General features: G+C 31.8%; 1 protein-coding gene across 7 annotated transcripts in view; it reads left to right on the forward strand.

Annotated features, from left to right (window-relative positions):
* The window catches only part of brp (ELKS/RAB6-interacting/CAST family member bruchpilot), a 528,827-nt gene that overhangs the window by 336,403 nt on the left and 168,539 nt on the right, over positions 1-23,885 (forward strand). For 6 of the 7 annotated variants that reach the window (XM_072520526.1, XM_072520528.1, XM_072520527.1 and 3 more), the window contains one exon: positions 16,344-16,670. In XM_072520526.1, coding sequence (XP_072376627.1) covers positions 16,344-16,670 — 327 coding nt within the window. Of the gene's footprint in view, positions 1-15,968; positions 16,185-16,343; positions 16,671-23,885 lie in introns of all 7 variants that reach the window. The other variant, XM_072520531.1, reaches the window with a different exon arrangement.

A 23,885-nucleotide genomic window follows, 5' to 3' on the forward strand; every position in this document is an offset into this window, starting at 1 on the left:
ATATTTTTGTGATAAAAAGAAGTTGCATAAAGAAAGAGTTATTTCGTTTCCAGTTAGTGAGATAGTATCAAGACACAGATGTTAAAACATCATTCAACTGTTCTATTGCTTATGGACATAATAACTAATGTAATAGTGTCAATATTAGTCTGAAAATCCGCTAATATAATTCGGAGATTTTATGTCATATACCGTCTTCATTTTGGTTATTACACCCTCGTTTGGAGTTCTTCTCATTTGTAGATTCGAATGCACATTTACTAATCGTTTAGGCCGATAGACCTTTACATACTTGCCTTGAAATACCAATAATTCCACTGGAAGACCAATATTTGTCCTAAGCAGACGATGTAATAAGCTATTTGCTTCTTTAATTTAGCCTATAATATTTTTTCAATTTCTTACATTAACTCTTTTTTTCCATTTTCTTACAACTTCCACTACGCGCCGCTAATCCTACTCATAATTCAAACTCGAACCACCTGTGGAGTATTTTTATTTATTAATCCAATTAATTCCCTTTTAACTTCTAATAACACTTTTTATTTAAAAATAGAATAACTTTGGATGATTTTTAGCTACTTTTTTTTTAATTAACATTTTGATTAGAAATGTATGTTCCTCGATTCTTTTTATTTTTAATTTAATGCCAGATGTCCCAATATCTAGCTTTTCTTTTATTAAATTTATTTCACGAACTGCCTCTTTTCGATCATATTATGATCCCTTAGACATTTGCTATTCTTGTCATTTCTGCAGTGCGCGTAAAAAGACTCCCTCCAAATTACTATTAAACTATGAAATTTAAATTATTAAATTTTTAGCTAACTGAACCAAAGCATTTGCTTTTATGATTCAAAATGGTGGACAAGTGCCATTTTCTAAAATTATTTTAAAATATGGCAATTAGTATTTTATTTGAAAACTATATATACTACTCTATCTTTCTATATATTTGCATTTCTATAGCGCTGTTTCATAATGACGTTCGTTTATTATTCAATTGCGAAAATACGGACTATTAGACCAATAAATTAATAAAAAATAAGCCTTTTGCCATAAGTGTACAGAAGTATTTGACAGTTGAAATGTGTAGTATGAGATATTACAAAAAGACTCTCATCTAGGGATTTATAATTTTTAGTAGAACTATTATTAAATGATGAATGATGGACCAAGAATATTACAGCAGGAAGCAGGCAGCAATAACAGAGTTAAAAGATGACAAACCGGCAGGCCCTGATAATATACAAGCAGAACTACTCAAACTAATGGACAACGAATCAATAGCAATAATCGCAAAGATATCCAACAACATATACAACTCTGGAGAAATACCAATGGCTGAAATCTGAGTTTATTACACTTCCAAAAAAACCAGGAACCAAAAAATGCGAAGATTATCGTACTATAAGCCTCATGAGTCATCTCCTAAAATTGTTCCTAAAAATAATTCATAAGAGAATCTACTAGCTTTGTGAAAGTCAAATTTCCCCCAACCAGTTCGGGTTCACAAACGAAATTGGTACCAGAGAGGCTTTGTACTCAGTACAAGTCTTATTCCAGAGATGCAGAGACGTCATCTGCGACGTATACGCATGTCTGGTTGATTATGAGAAAGCGTTTGATCGAGTACAGCACGCCAAGATGATGCAAATACTAAAAGAAACAGGAATAAACAACCAAGATCTAAAAATAATTAGAAATCTTTACTGGAATCAGACAGCAAATCTCAGAGTTGAAGGTGAACACACTGAGTATGTGAAAATCATGCGTGGAGTGAGGCAAGGCTGTATTTTGTCTCCTCTAATTTTCAATCTGTACTCTGAAATAATATTTATCGAAGCTTTGAACAAAACTGAAAAAGGTATTCTACTAAATGGTTACCGGCTAAACAACATCAGATATGCAGATTACACCATAGTATTTGCGGACAACTTAAAAGACCTACAAGTTCTTATGAACAAAATTAGGTATTACAGTCAACAATATGGACTCAATGTAAACGTTGAGAAGATAAAGCTTATGATAATTAGCAAGAAAAGGATAACAGAAGATCAACTCTATGTCAACCAATCCCCTGTAGAAAGAGTGACGCACTACAACTACCTCGGTACCATAATAAATGAAGAATGGACCAACAACCAGGAGATTATAGCACGCATCGGAAAAGCTAGATCCACCTTTAATCGGATGGGGGCCTTCTTCAAGAGTCACAACCTGTCTCTTGATACAAAAGTAATAATGCTGCGATGCTACGTCTTCTCTGTCCTTTTTTTATGGTGTTGAATCGTAGACCTTGAACGAAGATATGTGCAAAAAACTAGAAGCATTTGAGATGTGGCTATATCGGAGAATGCTTAAGATCCCGTGGACTGACCGAGTCACAAATGAAGAGGTCCTCAGAAGAATGAATAAGAACCGAGAGGTACTGACTACCATCAAATCTCGAAAATTACAGTTCTTTGGACATATCATGCGAAATGAATCCAGATATGCTCTCGTTCGAGACATTCTGCAAGGAAAAATATTTGAAAAACGAGGTCCAGAAAGAAGAAGAACATCTTGGTTAAAGAATCTGATTCAATACAACATCTGTGCAGCTTTTCCGCGCTGCTGCAGATAAGATAAAGATTGCCATGATGATCAGCAAAAATTGGTAACTAATAGGCACATCAAGAAGAAATTTTTAAATAAATAGTCAAAATGTCAAACTCATTATTTCGCTCATAACTTAAAAAGTTGCCAATTTAAAAAGTTGACGTTAACAGACAACTTTTTTAGATAAAAATATGCATACAATGACTTATGCCAAATTAAAATCGGTTAATAAACAAAAAAGTTATTGCAAAATTAGCAACAAAAATCGTTGTTTTTAAATGTTGTTAATATCTTTTTTATTATTTATTTAAATTTGTTTAAGTGTACCTCAACCTAGGGGTCTTATAGTATTTAAATTGTGTGCAAAAAATGGGCCAGATCGGTTAAATAGTTTTTGCGAAATTTAATCTGTGTATAAGATTTTTTGAAAAATGATCTTATTTCTAAGGATCTCAATGATCCAGGGACTATTTTCTTGGTTAAGACGTATAGTAATAACCTATACAAAAACATAAAAAAATATATTTATATATAGGACCTCTTTTTTTTTCTAAACGTTGCGTTTTTTAATCAGCTTTCGGAATATATTTTTGCCATTAGTTATTGTAAATGTTTATAAGCTTAGAAAGTGGTATTTAATATTAAATCGATTTGTGTACATAAACCTAATCTTTTGAATTTTTTTTTTCATAAGAAAATAATCCCTAGATTATCGAGATCCATTCAGTCAAATTATCTGGACCAACCTTAGAAATTAGCCCATTTTTAAAAAATCGTATACACAAATTTTTGCACACAATTTAAACACTATAAAACCCCCAAGTTAAGGTAAATTTAAATAAATTTTAATAAATAATCAAAAAGTTATTAACAATATTAAAAAACTGCAATTGTTGTTGTACTCCAGTCGTCAGAGATTTGACCCCTAAAAGTTATACGAATAAGGTAAATTTTGACAAGAATTTAAAATTATGGATCCCATAAAAAATGCAAAAAAGTTTACCACTGTTACCTGCGGACTTTCACCTAAAACCCCCCTCGTAGGGGTTGTAAAAACGGAAAAAAATTCGATTTATTAAGGATCTGTACGCCCTAGAAAAAAATATTTCAAATAAAAAATGTAGCTGGGCTAATTTTAAACAAAAATGTTTATTAGCATTTTTTAAGTAGAATAAACCTTTCTCTCCAAAACGACTCTTGTGCGACCGGTGATTTTGAATGACAGTTTCGAGAGCGAAATTAATGTTAAATAAAATGTATTTGGATCATTTCGACGGTAAAAATTCGATCTCTTCTCATTAGGGTATCCTATCGACAAAAATCAAAATCTTTTTTAAAGGAAGAAAGTGTTGCTTTTGTATGAAATTTCTGTATTTGGTCGCAAATGAAGTTAGTTTCTATAAATGTGTTCAATAAAATAAACGTTGCTTTAGAAATATGACTAAAAACCGTAGAATTATTTAAACTTTTACATTACAAACGATCGCACGTCACGGGAAATGCTTCCAAGAAGACGGTTTTGGGTGTAATTTGCAGCAGATGTTGGGTTTTTCTTGAAAGACGTACTATTGTAATCAAACAAGAGCAGTTTTTTAATCGTTTGTAATGTAAAATTATAAATTCAGCATTTTTTAAAAATATCTCAAATGCCTCACATTTGTTACTAAAAGTCAAAACTTTAATTAATAGAGCCTAAAGATTAGGCTCTATTGATTAAAACTTCATAGTGGTCGGTCATTGAAAAGGTTAAACTGTATTGATATCATGAGAATTATAAAAAGTGGCAAAAACCACGCCTGGTTATTTATTTAACACATTTATAAAAACTCAATTTATTTGACGCAAAATACAAAAGTTGCATACAAAAGCTGCACTGTTTACCTTTAAAATGCATATTGACTGTTGTCAATAGGATACTTGGATCAAAAGATATAGAATTTTTACCGTCTGGCTGATACACATTTTGTTGAACATTGATTTCGGGCACGTAACTGATATTCAAAATCGCCGATCGCTTCAAGCGTTGTTTCTGAGAGAACGGTTAATTTTACACAAAAAATGCTAATAAACATATTTGTTTACAATTATCTTAGCTACATTTTTTTTTAAACATTTTTCCTATGTCATACAGATTCTTGATAAATCCATTTTGTCTGTTTTCTCCCATCTACGAGGGGAGTTTTGCAGAAAAGCCCAGGAGTAAAAGTGGTAAATTTTTTTACGTCTTTTTCGGCGTCCTACAATTGACATTATCGGCAAAATTTAGCTAGTTCGTATGATTTTCAGAGGTTCAGTGGCATTTTCGTCTCTGGCGACTGGAATATTGATCATTTTGAAATAACTATTTTGTTTATTTACCGATTTTAATTTACTATATCTCGTTTTGTGCATATTTTTATCTGAAAAAGTTGTCTGTTGATGTTAAATCTCTAAATAAACAAGTTTTTTGCAAAGTTGCGAGTTATGTGCAAAATAATGAATTTGACGTTTTGATTGATTACTTAAAAATGGATCCACTAAAAAATTGATGAATACCTAGATGAGAGTCTTTTTCGATTATCTCATACTACATATTTCAACTGTTAAACCTATCTATATATTTGTGTGGAATAAAAACTAACTTTATTGGCCTATTTTCCTAACAATGTGTTAGTCTTACACGTTCATAGAAAACGCTCGAACAGATCAAATTATTATTCTAGTTTTTCCACATTACATTCAAATACGGCATCTGAAACATCACTTGAAATCTCCTGCCTCACTCACGATTCACCTCAACCATTCAATTTTCAAACGGCGCACAGAGTGGTATTTTACATTAAAAGCTGGTCAAAACAAAAATTTCAAAAACTAGCATTTTGGATCGATTCTTGTCCCGAAAGCAGGTAGTTTATGTGACGAGATCTGACAATGTCTCCTCCCCAAATAACCTAACCAAACAAATTTGACAGCTGTCACTTCTTAACACGTACTGGTCGTGTTTAGTTTTGAGACTTTACTACACATTTTGTATGATTTGCGATTTTTAAAATTTTTTAATTCAAATGATTTTTGTAAAGAGGCAATTATGAATATGCTATTTTTTAAAATATTACCCTTCTAGAACTTCAATTAAAATAAATTAATTTTTTTGTATAATTTTCAATATAAACTAAGGTTTTTGGTTACTCCCTACTCATCGATACTTGTATACCAGTTATTTCATAATAAAGTTTAGACTATGCACTTTCATAAATAGTTTTCACAAGTTTTCAATAAAATTGAATTAAAACGAAAATTTTTGTAAATAGTATAAGCTTAAATTAAACCTTCTAGCACTTCCGGAAGTGTATACCGGAAGTAACCATTACTTTGGTTAATTTTCACGTTCTTCAATTGTTTTTTATTTTTCATTGAAATATTTTTTTTGCATTTTTGTATTCCTTGAATTTTCTTTATTTCCCATATTTATTATTAAAGGGATAATATTTATATAGGTATAATATATTAGATTTAAATTTTATATCTAAAAATCATTGAATATCCACTTCTTCCGCATGGGTTCAGTAATAAAACTTACTTCAATAATGTAATTAACTAATATTCCAGGTAGATATTCAATGATTTTCGGGTATAAAATTTGAATGTAATATATATCTATATAAATATCATCCCTTTAATTATAAATATTGGAATTACTGCGAATCCAAGGAATAATAAAAATTAAAAAATAATAATTTTAATAAAAATAAAAAAACAATTGAAGAATGTTAAAATTGACCAAGATAATGGTTACTTCCGGTATAAACGGAGTGGTAGAAGGTTTAAGGTATTTTAGATTCAAAGTGCAGGTCAAAAAATATAAGTGCTATTTTTTTAATATTTTTGTACATTTGGATGCATGGTATCTAATAACAAATTCATAAATTAGCTTGTACTACTCACAGTATATTCGTTTTTATTTAACTTTATGGCAACTTGTGAAAACTTTAAAAACTGTTTATGAAATTAGATAGTTTAGTCTTCGTTATGCGATAACTCTTATGCAGTATCGATTAGTAGTTAGTAACTAAAAGCATTCGTTTATATTTAAAATTATACAAAAAACTGGATTAATTGTAATCTAAAGTTCTAGAATCGTAATGGTTAAAAAACTGATTTATTATTAAGTACTTACTTTTCTCTAATATATTCATAACTGATGCTGTTACAACAATCACTTGAAATATAAAAATAAAGAAAACGCAAATCGTACAAAAAAGTGTAGTAAAATCTCAAAAATAAACGCATCCAGAACGTGTTACGAAGTGACAGCTGTCAAATTTGTTTGGTTAGGTTATTTGGGTAGGGGAAATTTTGGTTTTGGTCAACTTTTTATGTAAAATACCACTCTGTGCGTCGCAACAGAATCGTACAAAAATCTAGAAAAATACTGAGTTATACAAGAGCTTTCAAATACTTTATTACTTGTCATATGATGCAATATAAAATTATCTTACAAAATAGCGCCCTTTCCCTTTAAGGGACCCGCCCAAAACTGCAAACCTGAGTTCAATTACCCAAAAATTTACCAATTTTTGTTTATGGTTTAAAAACTAATTGTTGAGGGTTAGATACGTACAATATGTATATATATATATATATATATATATATATATATATATATATATATATATACAATAGATAGTTGCAACGTCATATATTTGCAAATAAAATTTATTTTATTTAACATTTTGCGATGTGACTCATTTATACTTCTGGAAATAAAAAAATACATAAGTCTCCTTCATATATTAATATTTCAATACTTCATGTAGGCTTAGAGATTAATTCATTGCGAATTACATCAAGATTACGAAAGTTACTAATTTGGCATCCTACTCACGACTGGGATATATAATGAAATACTTCAAGCAAAGTAGGCTTTCCTGGGATTTGCATGTGGCAACTGTTACAACCCTCTAACTGAAATGTTAAGTTACCTTGTGAAATGCGGGAAATCTTATAATAGGACAAGCACCCACTACAAATTTAGTTGTTCGTAATTATCTTGTCTTGTTTTTAGAATTATTGTTGTTGTTTATATTAATTAAAATTAAAATTTTTATTAGAAGGTCTACTGTACACATATTGAACTCGAATATTAGAATTTAACATACATTAGATTAATATTCAAAAAGAACCATAAAAAAGTTCTTTCGGCATAAGAAAAAGGAACTAAATGTGCAAATGAACAAAGTAAAATATAATTTATTCAATTAAAAGTATATATTAAACACAGAGACCCTTAATACTAGATTTAATTTAATTTTAAGCAACATATTACACTATAAAAATTTTTAGAAAGCATTATTTAACAAATCATGAGTTGGCTGATATTTTGAAGGAAAAAATGCTTGTACTATTTCCTGAAATGATAACTAAATCGCCAATCCTACCAGATCACTGGTAAAATGACAAGTACTTAGCAAGAGGCTAATTTAAATATTAATCATATTAAGTTGATGATGAAAAACATGTAAATACATCACTTACATCTGATTAAAAATAAACACCCATGATCGCATTGATCAATAATTTTGATTTTTACCGTAAATTAAACGACAATTCAACAGTCCAAGCAAGCCAAAAATCTCTCTTAGTTTTTGACGATACGATACGATATCTATTACGTTCTAAGAACTAAATTGTGGGCCGTATAACAAACCCATATATATTTAAACAACTCGTACCAGTTCACAACACGCAAAGGTGTTTTAAATAAAAACACTAAAAACCTTGTGCGTATTCTTTATTCTCATACGCTGGTAATTAACTAGTATCTAAGGAAATACAATATGGTCATCCTCTGATTGGAGTTTAATAGAAATTATACACTAATATTATTCCAGTAATGTATCTCGCTAGAACTCTGTAGAAACGCCGCTAATAACCTTAAGATTATGATTTTCAAACTCCGATAGAAGAACCCGAAAAAAAGTTATTTAAACGGCACCAGAATTTTAAAATAATTTTAGGCATTCGAGTTGGGAGGCATTCCGGTTCTTTTTTACCTCATTTTTTCCGTGCATTTCTATTTTTGGTCATCGTCTTTATATCCTCAATACTTTTTCCTTTATTTTTTTCTATTTCTTCGACCTGTCTATTTCCTCATGGGTTTATATCTATTAATAGGTCCAAACCAGAACATTTACTTCTATTTAATTTACTCACTAATAGATTTCTCATAAGTGATTTGTCTAATATCTTTAATGTTTCATTTCAATTGCGTTGATTTTGTTGAACGAAGTCAACTTCGTTCTTAGTGGTACCATTTGTTGCTACTTAAGTCTATTTCCGGTTCGATTTTTGTTTAAAGAATGTATTTGCAATGGGCATGTTTTGGTAGTGTGCAAACTAAAAAAGTCTTTCTCCCCTTTCATTTCGCTCACCGACTAGATACTTACCCATGACTTGTTCGGTCTTTTTCTCTTTTCCACTTTGTCATTAAAGTCACCAGTTAACTACTTGAAGTAACTTTTATTGTTATTTGAAGCTTCAGTTATGTTACTGTACATTTCCTCTATTTCTTCGTCAGTGTGAGTAATCGTTAGGGCATATATTTGTAAAATTTTTATATTGTATCTCTTTGACAGTTGTAATGTTAAGCTAGCTACTTTATCCGAGATTCTATTATATTATATTATATATATATATATATATATATATATATATATATATATATATATGTACATATATATATATATATATATATATATATATATATATATATATATATATATATATATATATATATATATATATATATATTGTCATTTATCTTTCTATCTGGCCTAATTGCTGCCTGTTCTTCTTTCAGTTTTTGTTCAACGTACTCCCTGTTACATATTATATTCTCAAAGTACTGGTTTTTTCTCTATTATTGATATACATATAGTACATAGCTATACATATAGAAATATGAACACAGAAATCACTCCCCAATGATTGGAATATTGGAATACTTTGCACCATACACAAAAAAGAAGATATCTTTGAATGCTCTAACCACAGATGAATTACGCTTTCAAATGCAGCGTATAAAATATTTTCCACAGTACTATGTCATCATATGACACCTTATGCAGAACGGTAGTTCTGTAGGAAAGTAGGAAAGTAGGATAGTAGGAAAATACCGAGCTGGTTTCAGAGGTGGTGAATCGACAATTTATCAGATTGCAGCCCTGAAACAAATTTTGGAAAAACACTGAAATATAGCATTGATACTCATCACATATTTATAGACGACAAAGCAGCCTACGACTCTGTGAACTGAAGTAAAATGTTAAAAGCAATGAAAGAGCTAGGAATACCAAATCAATTGGTAAATTTAACAAAACTAACTCTTGAAAAAGTTGAATGTAGAGTAAGAATTCAGGGGGAACTGTCCGAACCCTTTAAAACAAATAATGGGCTGCACTAGGAAGACCCTCTCTCCTGTATACTGTTCAATCTGGCTCTGGAAAAAGTAATACGTATGTCACAAATCACAACCACTGGTTCAATATACAATAAATCAGTGCAAATCCTGACCTATGCTGATGATCTCAATATTGTTGGGAGAACAAAAAACGCTGTACGAGAGAAGTATGTAGCATTAAAAGAATCAGCTACAAAAATGGGTTTAATAATGAACACCAACAAAACGAAGTATGTCAGAATAAGCATCACAAATACTACGACCATTTGTTTTAGAAAATGACGTCATCGAAGCAGTCAACGAATTTGTATACCTGGGAGCGCTCCTTATCACTAAAAATAATACTACCGCAGAGATAAACCGCAGAATTTTCACGGCCAACAGATGATACCTATTTTGGGCCCTATTTTGGGCTCAATCTCCTCCTTAAATCCTCAATTATATCGAGAAATAGAAAAATAAAACTCTACGAAACAATAATACGCCCAGTCTTAACATATAGTTCAGAGACCTGGACTCTAACACAAAATAAAGAAAACATTAGGATGTTTCGAAAGAAACGTACTAAGGCGAATTTATGAAGCAGTGAATGACAATGGAGTGTGGAGAAGACGATACTTCGAACTTTATAGAATATACCAGGAACCTGATATCGTAAAACATATTAGGATAGGACGTCTGAGGTGGATAGGACATGTAATGCGGATGGAACAAAATGACCTAGCTAGAAAAACGCTCCTTGATAGACCCACTGGTCAGAGAAGAAGAGGAAGACCTAGAACCAGGTTCCTTAATAACATCGATGAAGACATGAGAAATATGGGAATACCTGCTTGGCGGAGAAAGGCGATGGATAGGGACGACTGGACAGAAATTCCTGAGGAGGACCCACGTAGGGTTGTAAATCCAGATTGACGATGATAATAGTATATAGCTAACTTGGACGAGGCATACTGCTCTGTAGTTTTAGCATTATGTTTCTTTTCTTTTTTATGTATTGGTACGATTAAATTATTTTCCTATTCCTCGAGCACCTTTTTATTATTCCAAGCTTCTTTGCAAATTATCCAAAGCCATTCCTTTCCTTTTTCTCTTAGATACTTGTATCATTTTTGGCGGAATTTAATCCTCCTCGCATGCTTTTTCTGTTTTGATTATATTGATGGCTTCGTTCATTACCCCTATTCTTATCTCCGAAAGCTTTCTACTACTTCGTCTTCCTCTAAGTATTCTTCTGCCAGTTCTTCTCTAAATATTTCTGTATATTTTTTCCTAATTGTCAATATTTCTATTTTCTCCGTTTTAGTTGACTGTTTTTTAACTCTTGCTTCTTTTCTTTTGTTACCTTTTAACCCCTTGATGCGAGTCCAGAATTGTCTCTTATTTATTTTATATCTTTCGTTTATGCTGCCTCCAAATTTTTACCAGTTTTTTTTTGGCATTTTGATTGCCGCCGTTTTTGGTATGTTTTTATTAAAATATTACTGTAAAAGTAGCAAGAACATGAGATAAAACTATTAATATAATAAAAAAAGTTATCTAAATTAAATTGAATATCTTTGGAAACAAAGACGTTTATTTTTAAAGTGTATACACAAGTATACACAAGTCTTAAACTTCTTCGACCTTAGGGAATAATACAACTTTATAACTTTTGTCAAGTTTTATACGAGTTGCAAACTCTTTACTACATTTTGCATAATTTACAGTTGTGATTAAAATATATGTCATAAAGTTTAAGAATTCTTGATTCCATAAACAAAGTACGATTATTTAAACATTGACATTAACTGCATAATATCACGAAAGAAACGTTTAAGACATGCATCCTTAAACATTACGAACTAGAATGTAATCCGAATTGAATTAAAGAAAATTCCATTCAATAACGGCAGCACAAACGATTCATCCAATTACACAAAAATAAGTATCGTATTCTTCTTCTTTTTGTAGTTATGCCTACCGAATGTTTTTCATCTACATTGCTCCTTATTTTGTTGCAATATTTTTATTTCAAGAACGGATAGTAAGGAAAAAGTTGATATCTGTCTAATAGAGCTAGAAGATTGAAAAGATTATTATCAAAATATATTGGCAGAAGATCGTGTATAATTTCTTATGAAGATAATGACAATTTTTTGCAGTCCAAGACATCTTTACTAGAAGAAAACTCAATAACACCAACTAAACAAAGAAAGTCCTAATTTAAATTAAAAAACGGATTAACGTCTGGACCGATAGGTCTCCAAATTGAACTTTTAAAGTATGGATAAGTTCTAGAATGCCAAATTTTACAAACAAATTACATGCTTCTCACACAATTGAACATTTTGTAAGTTTCCTCAGTTTTCTTACAATTAGTTAAACAAATTATAAACCGATTTTAATTTATTTATCTTCCGCTTTTCATGAGTTCTCCACTCTTCTCTGTTTTATGCTATTTGATGCCAATTTCTTCTCGCTTTTGCTTTGATGTCGTCTAGCCACCGTTTTTGTTGTTTTACTTTACTACGACTGTGTTATCGTATTCTCCAATGTACAATATTTTTCGTTCATTTTTCTTTGTCCTCTCGTGTCACATATCCTATCCAACATGTCCAAATTTGTTGACTTAAGTCTTATCGCTGATAAATCTCTAAGTCACGATCTTCTTTCCATAGGTCATAAATTGTAGAATACAACTATTGAATACCCTTTTCCTTAAATTTATTGATATCTCTTTGTTTTTCAAAACAATACTGACTGTTCCCACTGCTGCTTAAAATCATTCTGATGCTTTTAGTGATCAAAGTAATTTTGGTTTTATCATCATCATCATCTTTAGCTCGACAATCCTCTGTGGATCCTGGCCTCCTCTAAGAGTAGTCGCCATTCTGTTCGATTTCTGGCAACTTGTTGCCATCTTCTGATTTTTAGTATCCCTAAGTCGCTCTCAACTCAATCTAACCATTTAATTCGCGCTCGGCTGTGCCTCTTCTTCCTATAGGTGTTCCTCTCGGTAGTTTTTTAGTAATCGTACTGTCTGGCCGAGTCCATGAGAGCAGCCCAAAATCGCAAGAGATGGAGAGAATTGACAGCCCGCATTGTAGGAAATCACGATCCTCAGCAATGAGGAAACGACAAGAGAGAGAGACTGTCTGGCATTCATTTTGATTTACCGGTCTCAAATTGACTATTTTTATGTATTTTGTATTTACAAGTAAACTCAAAAAAACCTTATCTTTCTCGCCGTTTAAAAATTTAATTATGAATTAAACCCTGATCCACTCGACCAAAATTGAATCCCTTATAAATTAGAATGTCTTATAATTAAAATTAAATCCCTTATAAAATGCTATGAATATTACCATCATCATCAGTTGGCGCTACAGCCTTTCGTGAATCTTCTTCATCCCCTTACTCCAATCTCCCTTAAATCGCCCTGCATATAAATCAAAAATAACCATTTGTTAATATTTGGACCCTGTCACCAATTACAATTATTTGAGTCTTATTCTACTGGGTTACTGCTTTGGTGTTTTAAATCTAAACGCTCATAAAAATACCACAATATATTGTTTTTAATTGTATTTTTCAGAATTATTAAAAAACATTTAATTCATAATACTCTGTTGATAGTGATGAATATCTTAAAAAGTGATGAGAATTTACACAAAATGGTTAATTCATGATACAGTGTTGATGGTGATGTATTATCTGAAGTCGACGTAATAATATTATATTGAAGGATAATATTCTATAGCTAATTTTAGCTCATTGATGAGATTATTCAATATTCTTGAAGGCAATTAAGATGTTAAGATTTATAACTGGTAATGTACGGTTTTGTCTATCAGTTTATCCAAAAATATTATATCGAGCTTTGGTAAGATATCTACAATCACACCACAATTTTTGTAGAAACCCAGCTCCGAATGACATGTATGTTCCAATAGAACAGTGGGACTCACATCTGCGAAAATCAAACCGGTCACACTCCGTAATGGAGTGGTACCTATCTGACCCCCAAGCTATAACCAACCACTCCTCCCTATCGCAGAAGATAACGATTGGGGAGACTTTATAATCAAAGTTCCTTTCGATGCCCTGGGTAATGGGATTTTCTTTGTTTTACTTTGTGTGGTTAAGCCATCCGATTTTGGGGGTAGCTAGAGGAGCTTTTCTCCATATGAATGACTGAAGTTAATTTTTACATGACATTGGACTTGTGTCCCAAAATGTGTGTCTCGGATATCCCTGCCCGGATTATGTGTGCTCGGTAACTCAAATACTTTTGTCGCCGAATTGGCAAAATAAATTTTGTTCTCCTCGTCGGCTGAGCGCCGGAAGGGTCTGGCCATCGAGCCCATGTTTATTGGTACGTGACCACGATGCTCACGTTCCGTGTGTTTGGTCCTTTTGACCTACCTGAAGGATATTAGGTGCTTGAAGGACCTTTTGCCTAAACGGCTCCTCTGTCTGTGCGACTGATTAGCATTCACTCGATTTATTTTGTATTGGCGCTTCATGACTGCTGCAACAAAAGGTTATTAGTACAGGGTAAAGAGAAAATAATATTAAAGAGAAAGTAATAATGGGTAACTACTCTATAAGAGTATTCGTCAGTGGTGTGGTTTCACAATTATGAAGTACATAAGAAATCGACCGAAAATATTCAGCATATATTTTTTCGTTTCTGCCCCTATCGTTTTAATATTTCTCGGCAAGCATATATTACCATGAAATTTTAAATGGGCTAAAGTTATCCACGTTAGAAGTTATATCTTGTACAAGTCAGTAAAAAAGTAAAACGACTGTAAAATAAACAACCACGTTTGTTTTCCTTTTAATCTTTTATTATGTTATTTGTTGCAGCAAGTAGTTTTTTAGACAGATATAAAAATACTAATGGTGTGATAGTTTTAAATCAAGCCTTGTTAATATTTTCTGAAAATTTTGAAAAGGCTTTCTAGCCTGACACATTCTGGTTCTGATTTTTTAAATGCTGTTCACTTAAACATTTAAATATAAACACATATATTTATAAATCGATATTTTTTCAAAAATATTTAATAGCTCTACCATGAGCACGATTGGCATTATAACTCTTTAAAGTAATATCTGATAGATATTGGCAAGATAATTTTTATTGACAAAACAGCTTACATTTTTAGAAAATTTGTTTTTTAATGTATAAAATGCATAATGACAATCCAACAAGTTTTTAAGTAGTTTTTAAACTTTTTAAAAATTAAATTGTAAAGAAAGAACGACAGCTTAAGACATTCTTAAGGAATTACCTAAATAATTTCAAGAAAATGCAAGTACTTATTTATTTATAATATTCAAAAAATTGCTAGTTTTCTAAGCACTCATCTTTTTACATTGACTTACTTATTATTTTTTGTGCACTGTAGTTGTTCGATTTGTTACGTTAAAATATGTTTGGACTTTTTATATAAATTTACAAGGACATACCTTTTACAGTTTATTGTGTTCTGAAACAACGATACATCTAAATAAATATCTTTAGCTATTTGAGCAAGTTATTACTTTTCCTTACATTAAAAACCATCGTTGCCTCTTGCAAAGTACCCAGGAAATACTACAGAATTAGGATAAATATTTCTTTTCATATTGTTATTAAGGAGCCAAATAGTACAAAGCTTTTCTGGTAGGAGTAACCATAAGCAGTAGTTGAAAAAGATTTATGGCGACTATCATGGTCTATTAGCTTTTGCTGTGGTTTTCTAATTAACATTTTCTTTTACGTATTCATCCGTTAAATATGTTATAAAAGCATTTGTTGAAAGATGATGTTTCGATTTGGTGGGTATTCTTGGTAATGTGTCAAAAAAAAAAATAAAAAAAAATCCGATGGTGGTGGTAAAGCGTTGAACGGCCGGCAGCCGAGACAGAATCTGACAGCTCCTCTTCATTCCCTCTGCAGGAGTTACAAGCAGCAAACGAAACTTTGCGCACGCTTCAAACGCAACTGGAGCTGGTGCCCTCGCCCTCTAGTAGCACGGTGAAAGTTCTGCTCGACACTAAGGACGCGCGCATTGCTACCCTCGAGCGCGAGGTCAGGCTATTAGAGAGCGAGGTCGAGCGTTTGACACAGCCACTGCCTTCCGCCCTCGCCGCCCCGCCGCCGATCAAGCGCCAAGTAAGTTTTCTGTTGAACGACGTGCAAATCGGGAAAGATGGCTCAGTTATCAGAATGTAACTAGGTAATAAGACTCTATGGCCGCTTAAGTTCAGTTTTACCACCTCACTGTCGCTTATACCCCGCATGGATAGTGCATGCTACTGCTCGTCTGTGCAGCTGGACGAGTTCCGCGTGGAGATTCAACGCAGAGACCAGGAGATCCTCGCGATGGGCGCCAAGATGAAGACCTTAGAGGAACAGCACCAAGACTACCAACGACACATCGCAGTCCTCAAAGAATCCCTCTGCGCCAAGGAAGAACACTACAACATGCTCCAGACTGACGTCGAGGAACTCAGGCAACGGTTGGAGGAGAAGAACCGATACGCAGAGAAGAAAGCTCAGCAGTTTCAACAAGAGAGAGGCCGAGCTGGCGCCGAGATTGCAGAGATGAGGGAGCACATGGAGATCAAGGATAGAAAGATCAACGTTCTGCAAAGAAAAGTAAGTTTTTTCAATTTAATAAATAGTATATAAGTGTTTAAAAAATATATTGATACATGTTTATCTTTTTACTAGAGTCATGACATTTTTATATAAAACATTTCTATTTTATCTATATGTATAAATAATGCAAATATATAAAAAATAAATAAAAAGTGTGTAATGAAATAAATATATAAAGTAGTATTTTGGAAGAGTAAAAAGAAAAATAAAAACGACATACAATTTCTTATTATTGTAACTACGACGGCTGGTTTTAAGTTTTATTAATACAGCAAATCCTCAGATTCAAACGTTATCAAGCCACTTTACCACCGCAGAAAGAAGAAAAAAGATAATTGTACAATTGTTGTTGGCTGGTAACAATATAAATTATGCGAATACTAAGCCTGTAGTAAAAAAATTCAATCATATAGGTGTATTGCAACTATACTTGGATAAGAATACAAGTACTTCCATTGGCATTTGCCCGGTCTATGTTTATACGGAAATCAACATATTAAGCAAATAAAAAATCAAATACAGTGCCTTAAGGATAAACTTAAACTGTTAATAATGTGTATATACACTGAATATTTAATTAAAAAATTACGTTATTTTTAATTTACTAAAAAGAGTGAACAAAAACAAAATACGACAAAAATAACAGAACCGAAGGGAAAAACCATCCAGACAACAACTGGGAAAAGTTAAATTAAAACTTTTTACATGTTGGAGTTCTGTTTAGGTTGAAAGTCGAAATTGTAACCACAATAATTGTAACATTATCTTTTCTCTTGTTTTTGTAGTGTTTAAGTAACTCATAAACGTTTGTACCTGTAGATGGGCTACATCTAAGAGCCCAAAACCGGTTATCCTAGTTACAATATTAAACCAATGTTAAGTCCTTTTTAATTTTCTTTTTACCCTTTGAAAATGGACGCACACTTGCAATCAATTCATTGTTAATATTTTTGAGACTCTCTTAAGTATTTCAAAATAAGACGTTTCGACAAAAATAAATAGGTAAAATATTACGTATTTACGAACAAAAGTGTGTTGAAGATGTAAATTTATAACATGTGGTAAAGGTTTTTAGTGTTATAAAGTGCACTTGTTCTTATTCTTTTTATGCAGACTTGACTATGCCTGTTTTTTAATGTGCCTCCAGTAAGTTGTCGTTCTTCGTCTTCCTATTGGGGAATCGGGAAAATGCACTTGTTGATCACAAAATTTATTAATTTTGAATCTTGATTATGTTGCCTGTTTGAGTTAATTTCAAATAGGTAAAGAGATAGGAATAAAAGTTACTCACAATCAATTTATTCTACCACCAACAACCGGTTTCGCATACTATAATTTGCTATGCATCTTCAGATTAACGGTACATGGTAAATTAAATGCTGAAAATATAATAACCCGTATTAGGGTGCTGTCTGGTACAGAACATACAGCAATTATGCTAATATTATATGTGTGTGATTATTAGATATAAATTTAAATTGATTAAATAAAAGTTAAGCGAAAAATTATTTAGTAAAATTAAAATTAAACAAATATTACTTACATGCCGATGCAAGAATTAGTATTAGATGTTTTTAAGAAAATATAGTTTAAAAATCCGTTGTGGTGATCATCGGTTTTACTGAAACTATTAACGAATAATGGGATAGTTCTTGATGGGAAAAGATATTAACAACTAGGCTAGGAAGGTAGATATTGTGTAAATAAATTTTTTGTTCAAAAAATTAAATGTAATGTTAAATTATTTAAAAGTTTTTTATCACGATATCAAAGTCATTTATGTTTTCTTCACATAATACATACAATTGACCTTATAGTATTGGTGACCTTATGTAGTTAACCGTATTTACGGTACTAATAAAAGAGAAGAAGATCTGTCTGTCGCACTTTAACCTACAACTACATAAACTATGTCAATTTTACCTCTCAAAATTGATTAGACAACAAAAAACTATTCCTGTTTGCCAGTTCCTTCTGCATACAAGTAATGTAGTGCTATAAAGTACCTCCTTTTTTAAATTAAATGTCTGCTGTGTCTTTTTGAATGTGTTCTGTTTGTCCTTAAGTGCTTTTAATTTTAATTGACATCACAATTATTTCTTTTCTGTCCAAATACAGAGCAAAATTGAATTTTCTTTAATTTCCATTAATTTGATAATTACAAGAGTAATTGCACACCCAAACTAACAGCATAAATAGAACATCTATTTTCTTCTACGTTCTACATTTAATTTTTAACAAACAATTTATTTACACAATATCTACATTCCTAGCCTAGTTGTTAATATCTTTTCCCGTCAAGAATTGTCCCTTTATTCGTTAAATAGTTAAATAAAACCGATGATCACCTATCACCAGTTTACCATAACGAATTTTTAAATTCTCAAACATTTAATATTAATCCTTGTATCGGAATGTAAGTAATACTTAATTTCAATTTCAATCACACACATATAATATTGGCAAAATTGCTGTATATTCTGTACTAGACAGCACCCTACCCTACGGGTTATTATATTTTCAGCATTTAATTTACCATATACCTTTGTCCTGAAGATGCATAGAAAATTATAGTATGCGAAACCGGTCGTTGGTGGTAGAATAAATTGATTGTGAGTAAGTCTTATTTTTATTTCTTTTTACCTATTTATTAATTTTACTGTTATCAGCATAAGTTAGCAACCTATCATTTTTTTGACATGGCATGGATGGCACAATAATTTTGATTACATATTTTTTTCATATTTTCCATATTTTAAAACCTGTTTTTTATAAAACTGCAAACCTTTCCTTTCAATTTACGCTCATTTTGAAATTTTTAAATTTTTTTTGCAATGCTTTTCCTGTAGTTTTATTAAAAGTGTATATCAATTAGGATGAAATCAGAAACATATACTATTCTGTTAGCTACTGTTACAACGCCCTCTTCCAAGCGCTTAAACAAACAGCATATGGTACATTTGCTAATTATTTAATTCAGAAAATGTTTTAAATGAACGTATTGTTTTTAAGAGTTACATCAACGTACTATGAAGTAAAATCTGTTGAAAACAATAAAAACTTTAACACAAAGGAAACCCTATTACCTAGTTTGTTAAAGATTTATCTTGGAAAATTGCTAGACATATGTCAAAGTATGGTAATACCGGTGAGACCGTATATAAGTCCTCGTTTTACCATAGTTTTTTTATTTATTGTTAAATATTTGTAAAATTGTGAAATTTTTATTTATATGCCCTACAAATCAGGTAGATTCGTTGTCCTTTATAAATGTTAGGGATAAGGTCATACTCACGATCCGTGTTTACAGTTCGCCATTTACAAGTTATACAGCATCTTCAGGCTCTCAAAAAACTAAAGGCTGAAATAGATGATATAATATGTAAGCCTATGTATATACAACCAAAAACTTATTCAACGTTCAACTTACTACTACTTTTCCTGCCATAACTAAACCTTGTCAATGTTGAATGCAGAAATAAAGTTAAAGTGTTCTTTGATAAACTGCCCATTATTGCCGTTGGAATAAAAGAAAATGAATCACACAAACATTGATGTGTATTATCCAAGGAAGGACCAGTGTTATTTATGTTTTTCGCATAAACTGGGCAATGTAGAGCAAGAAGGTTATGAATCACACATAAGCCAAAAAGATCGCGCTAGAAAGAAAAAAATGAAAGATATAGAAGATGGGCTGGAAGGAAATTTGTGCGTATTTACGATGGATGTACAAGCGGTCCAACTTGTTCCTGTAACCCAGCAAGCATGGTATACTTTAAACAGAAACTAGCATGCCATAACTTCACCATCTATAATTTAACAAATTATAAGGTAGTTTGTTATGTATAGCATGAGGGAGAGGGTAAAATGGATACCAACTCCTTTACATATTGTATAATTGATTTTATAAATAAAGAGTTAGATGCCCAACAAAAGAACAAACGAAAAGTTTTTTATAGCGATGGATGTTCTGCGCAAAATCGCAACGTGACATTGACAAATACACTTCGGCATTTCTGCATCGAAAATGATACAGAAATATTTTGTTAAGGGTTACTCGCAAATCGAGTACGATAGTGTGCACTCCATCATTGAAAAAACAAAATAAATGCATTTACTTACCATCCAATTATGTGGATATAATTAAAGAGGCCCGTAAAAATTCCAAAAATTCAAAGTTAAATACATTGATCACCAATTTTTGAATGACTATTCCGAAATTAAATATTCATCCATTTGTCCAGGAAAAAAGTGATTGGTGCATGCATGAATAATATGAGGGCCCTAAGCTATTCTAGAGATTTGCCTGTCCAATTGAAACAGTTCGTAAAAATACTGATAATGCAGGAATGGCAGAAAAATTCACCTGCAGTCTCTTAATTTAATTCGTGATATTACCCACATTTCAGAAGAAAAAAAAACAACTTTAAAAGTTGTATTTTCTATTATGGAAAGTTTTAAGTGATTTTTCAAAATACACTACACTAATTTTGAGATACAAGCTGTTGATATCTGAACGACGAAATGCTGTTATATATTTTTGTTGGTTATTGTCGATTTTAGCTTGTAATCTTTACTCCATCGGTATCAGTGTCTGTTCAGTCATTCAGTATTTTTCGGCTTTATTCTTGTATTGTTACACAACATCTATTGAATAATTCCGGTAAAATTATTTTGACAGTATTTAAAGCTTCTTCCACATTTTTAGTGCACGTTGATTTACTTTCTTCTAGTCGAATTCCGATTTAATTTCTTCCATTTTTTGTAGTGTTGTTAGTTTTTGTTACTAATGAGATTTTCAAACCTGTAGTTTGTTCACTTATATTTAGAGCACACCAACGACTCTATTATTACCATCTAAGTCGTTATTAATCGCGTAAATGTTTTCCAATTTTGTTATATAGTCCAGTCGTCAGAGATTTGACCCATAAAAATCATACGAACAAGCTGAATTTTGCCGAAAATATCAGTTTTGGGACCCCAAAAAAGATGAAAAAAAGTTTATCACTTTTACCCATAGGCTTCCCCCTAAAACCCCCCTTGTACCTTTACGCCGTAGAAAAAACCATTTTAAATGAAAAATATAGCTGAAATGATTTTGAACGAAAATGTTAATTGGCACTTTTTCTGTAGAATAAACAGTTTTCTCAAAAACAACGCTTAAGCCTCCGGCGATTTTGAATGTCAGTTGCGCGCGCGAAATCAATGTTAAATAAAATGTGGATCAAATCGACGGTAAATATTCGATCTCTTTTGATCAGAGTGTCCTATCGACAAAAATCAAAATGCGTTTAAAAGGACAAGAGTGCTGCTTTCTTGGGAAATTATTGTATTTTGCTGCAAATAAAGTCAGTTTCTATAAATCTGTTCAATAAATAAACGTTGCCCAATCGTTGCAATTTTTTATAATTCTCGTTAGATCAATAAAATTTATTACTTTAATTGACCGGTCATAGTGAAATTTCGATTTTTAGAGACCAATCTTCAGAACTTATTACATGAAATTTGAATTTTGAGTTGTGGCAACAAATATTTAAGCATACTTCAAATGAGATTTGTTGGCAAAACTGAAAACTAAAATTTTATGTTATAGGTTTTAAAGATTAGGCTCTAGTTATTTAACGCCTTTTCAAAATACAAATTTTGTGTACAAAAGCTGCAGCACTCTTTACCTTTAAAACGCATCTCGATTTTTGTCGATAGGACACTTGGATCAAAAGATATCGATTTTTTACTGTCGAGCTGATACAAATTTTATTGAACATTGATTTCGGGCACGTAACTGACATTCAAAACTGTCGATCGCTTCAAGCGTTGTTTCTGAGAGAAAGGTTCATTCTACACAAAAAATGCTATTAAACATTTTTGTTCAAAATTATCTTGGCTACATTTTTTATTTGAAATGGGGCACCAGGGTAAAAGTGATTAACTCTTTTGCAACTTTTTTGGCACCCTAAAATTGACATTCTCGGCAAAAATCAGCTTGTAAGTATGATTTTTTGAGGTTCAGTGGCATTTTCGCCGCTGACTACTGTAGTAATAATTTTGAATAATGTTTTTTGTGATTTTTCAATTATAATTGTAAAATATAAACACAGCAACATGAACACAGATAGAGCATTCAACTTGGCGCCATCAAAGTTGTCTCTGGTTTACGTCACAGAAGAACATGTGCGTTGACCTATCTTGTTTGTTATAGCAAAGAATGTAGACGCATATGCGTATATATTCTATGATTATAGTATCGTGATTCGGAGCATCGATTTAAGAGATAATTAGGCATTTCCAGACTTGGTCCGCTCTGTATTTATGTTTATACGAGTTCCAGCTAATTGAATTAGAATTATTCTATCAGAGTAGGAAATAAAATTTTTAACATATTTATTTAGTTAGTACCAATCTTACTAAAATATGTGATTTATTTCTTTCCTATCGTAAACAGTGGTTTAAATTAGAAACAAAGACATAGCCGTTAATGACAATCGTAAATTCTCAAATCTGTACAAACATTTTCACGTTCTTTAGCAAATTGTTCATTAACTATTAACACTGCGTGCACTGTTTAACAACAGGTAACATATAGCCATTGTCGGGCTATTTTATTACTTCAATAAAATAAACAAATAGCTCTATAAACGGCTGCATTTAATCAAGCCCACTATATTATCTTTTTTGTACCACTTGAACAAAATCTGCGGCCGTTACACGAGCTGCAGTGATAAATGGTTTGTTATTTTAGAACCTAGAGATTTGTAAGCAAAGTTTTTAATATTGCTTGGCGAATTTATCAAGTTTATGCTACCTGGGTAGACAATTTCTGACATAAGAGAAACAATTTCCGACAAAGACATGGTTGCAATAAGCATGCGGTGCAGAAAAATTCTGCTATAGAAGAGATAAAACATTTTAATAAGATGTATATAGGGTGTGCCAAATAGAGTGATACAGTCGAATATTTCGCGAAATTTACATTCTTCTTCTTGTAGTGCCTATCCGTTTCGGAAGTTGGCGACCATCATGGCAATCTGTATTTTGCAAACTGTGTTGGTTGTTGTGTTGAACCACGTACGTAGGTAGATTTTTCAGCCAGGAAATTCTTCGCCTTTCTGGTCCACGTTTTCCTTTTACTTTTCCTTAAAGAATTAACTGCATTAACCCATATCTTTCGCTGTTCCTCATGATGTGACCGAGATATTCAATTTTGGCTGCTTT

Source organism: Diabrotica undecimpunctata, chromosome 1 (genome assembly GCF_040954645.1).
Source record: "Diabrotica undecimpunctata isolate CICGRU chromosome 1, icDiaUnde3, whole genome shotgun sequence".
NCBI lineage: Eukaryota > Metazoa > Arthropoda > Insecta > Coleoptera > Chrysomelidae > Diabrotica > Diabrotica undecimpunctata.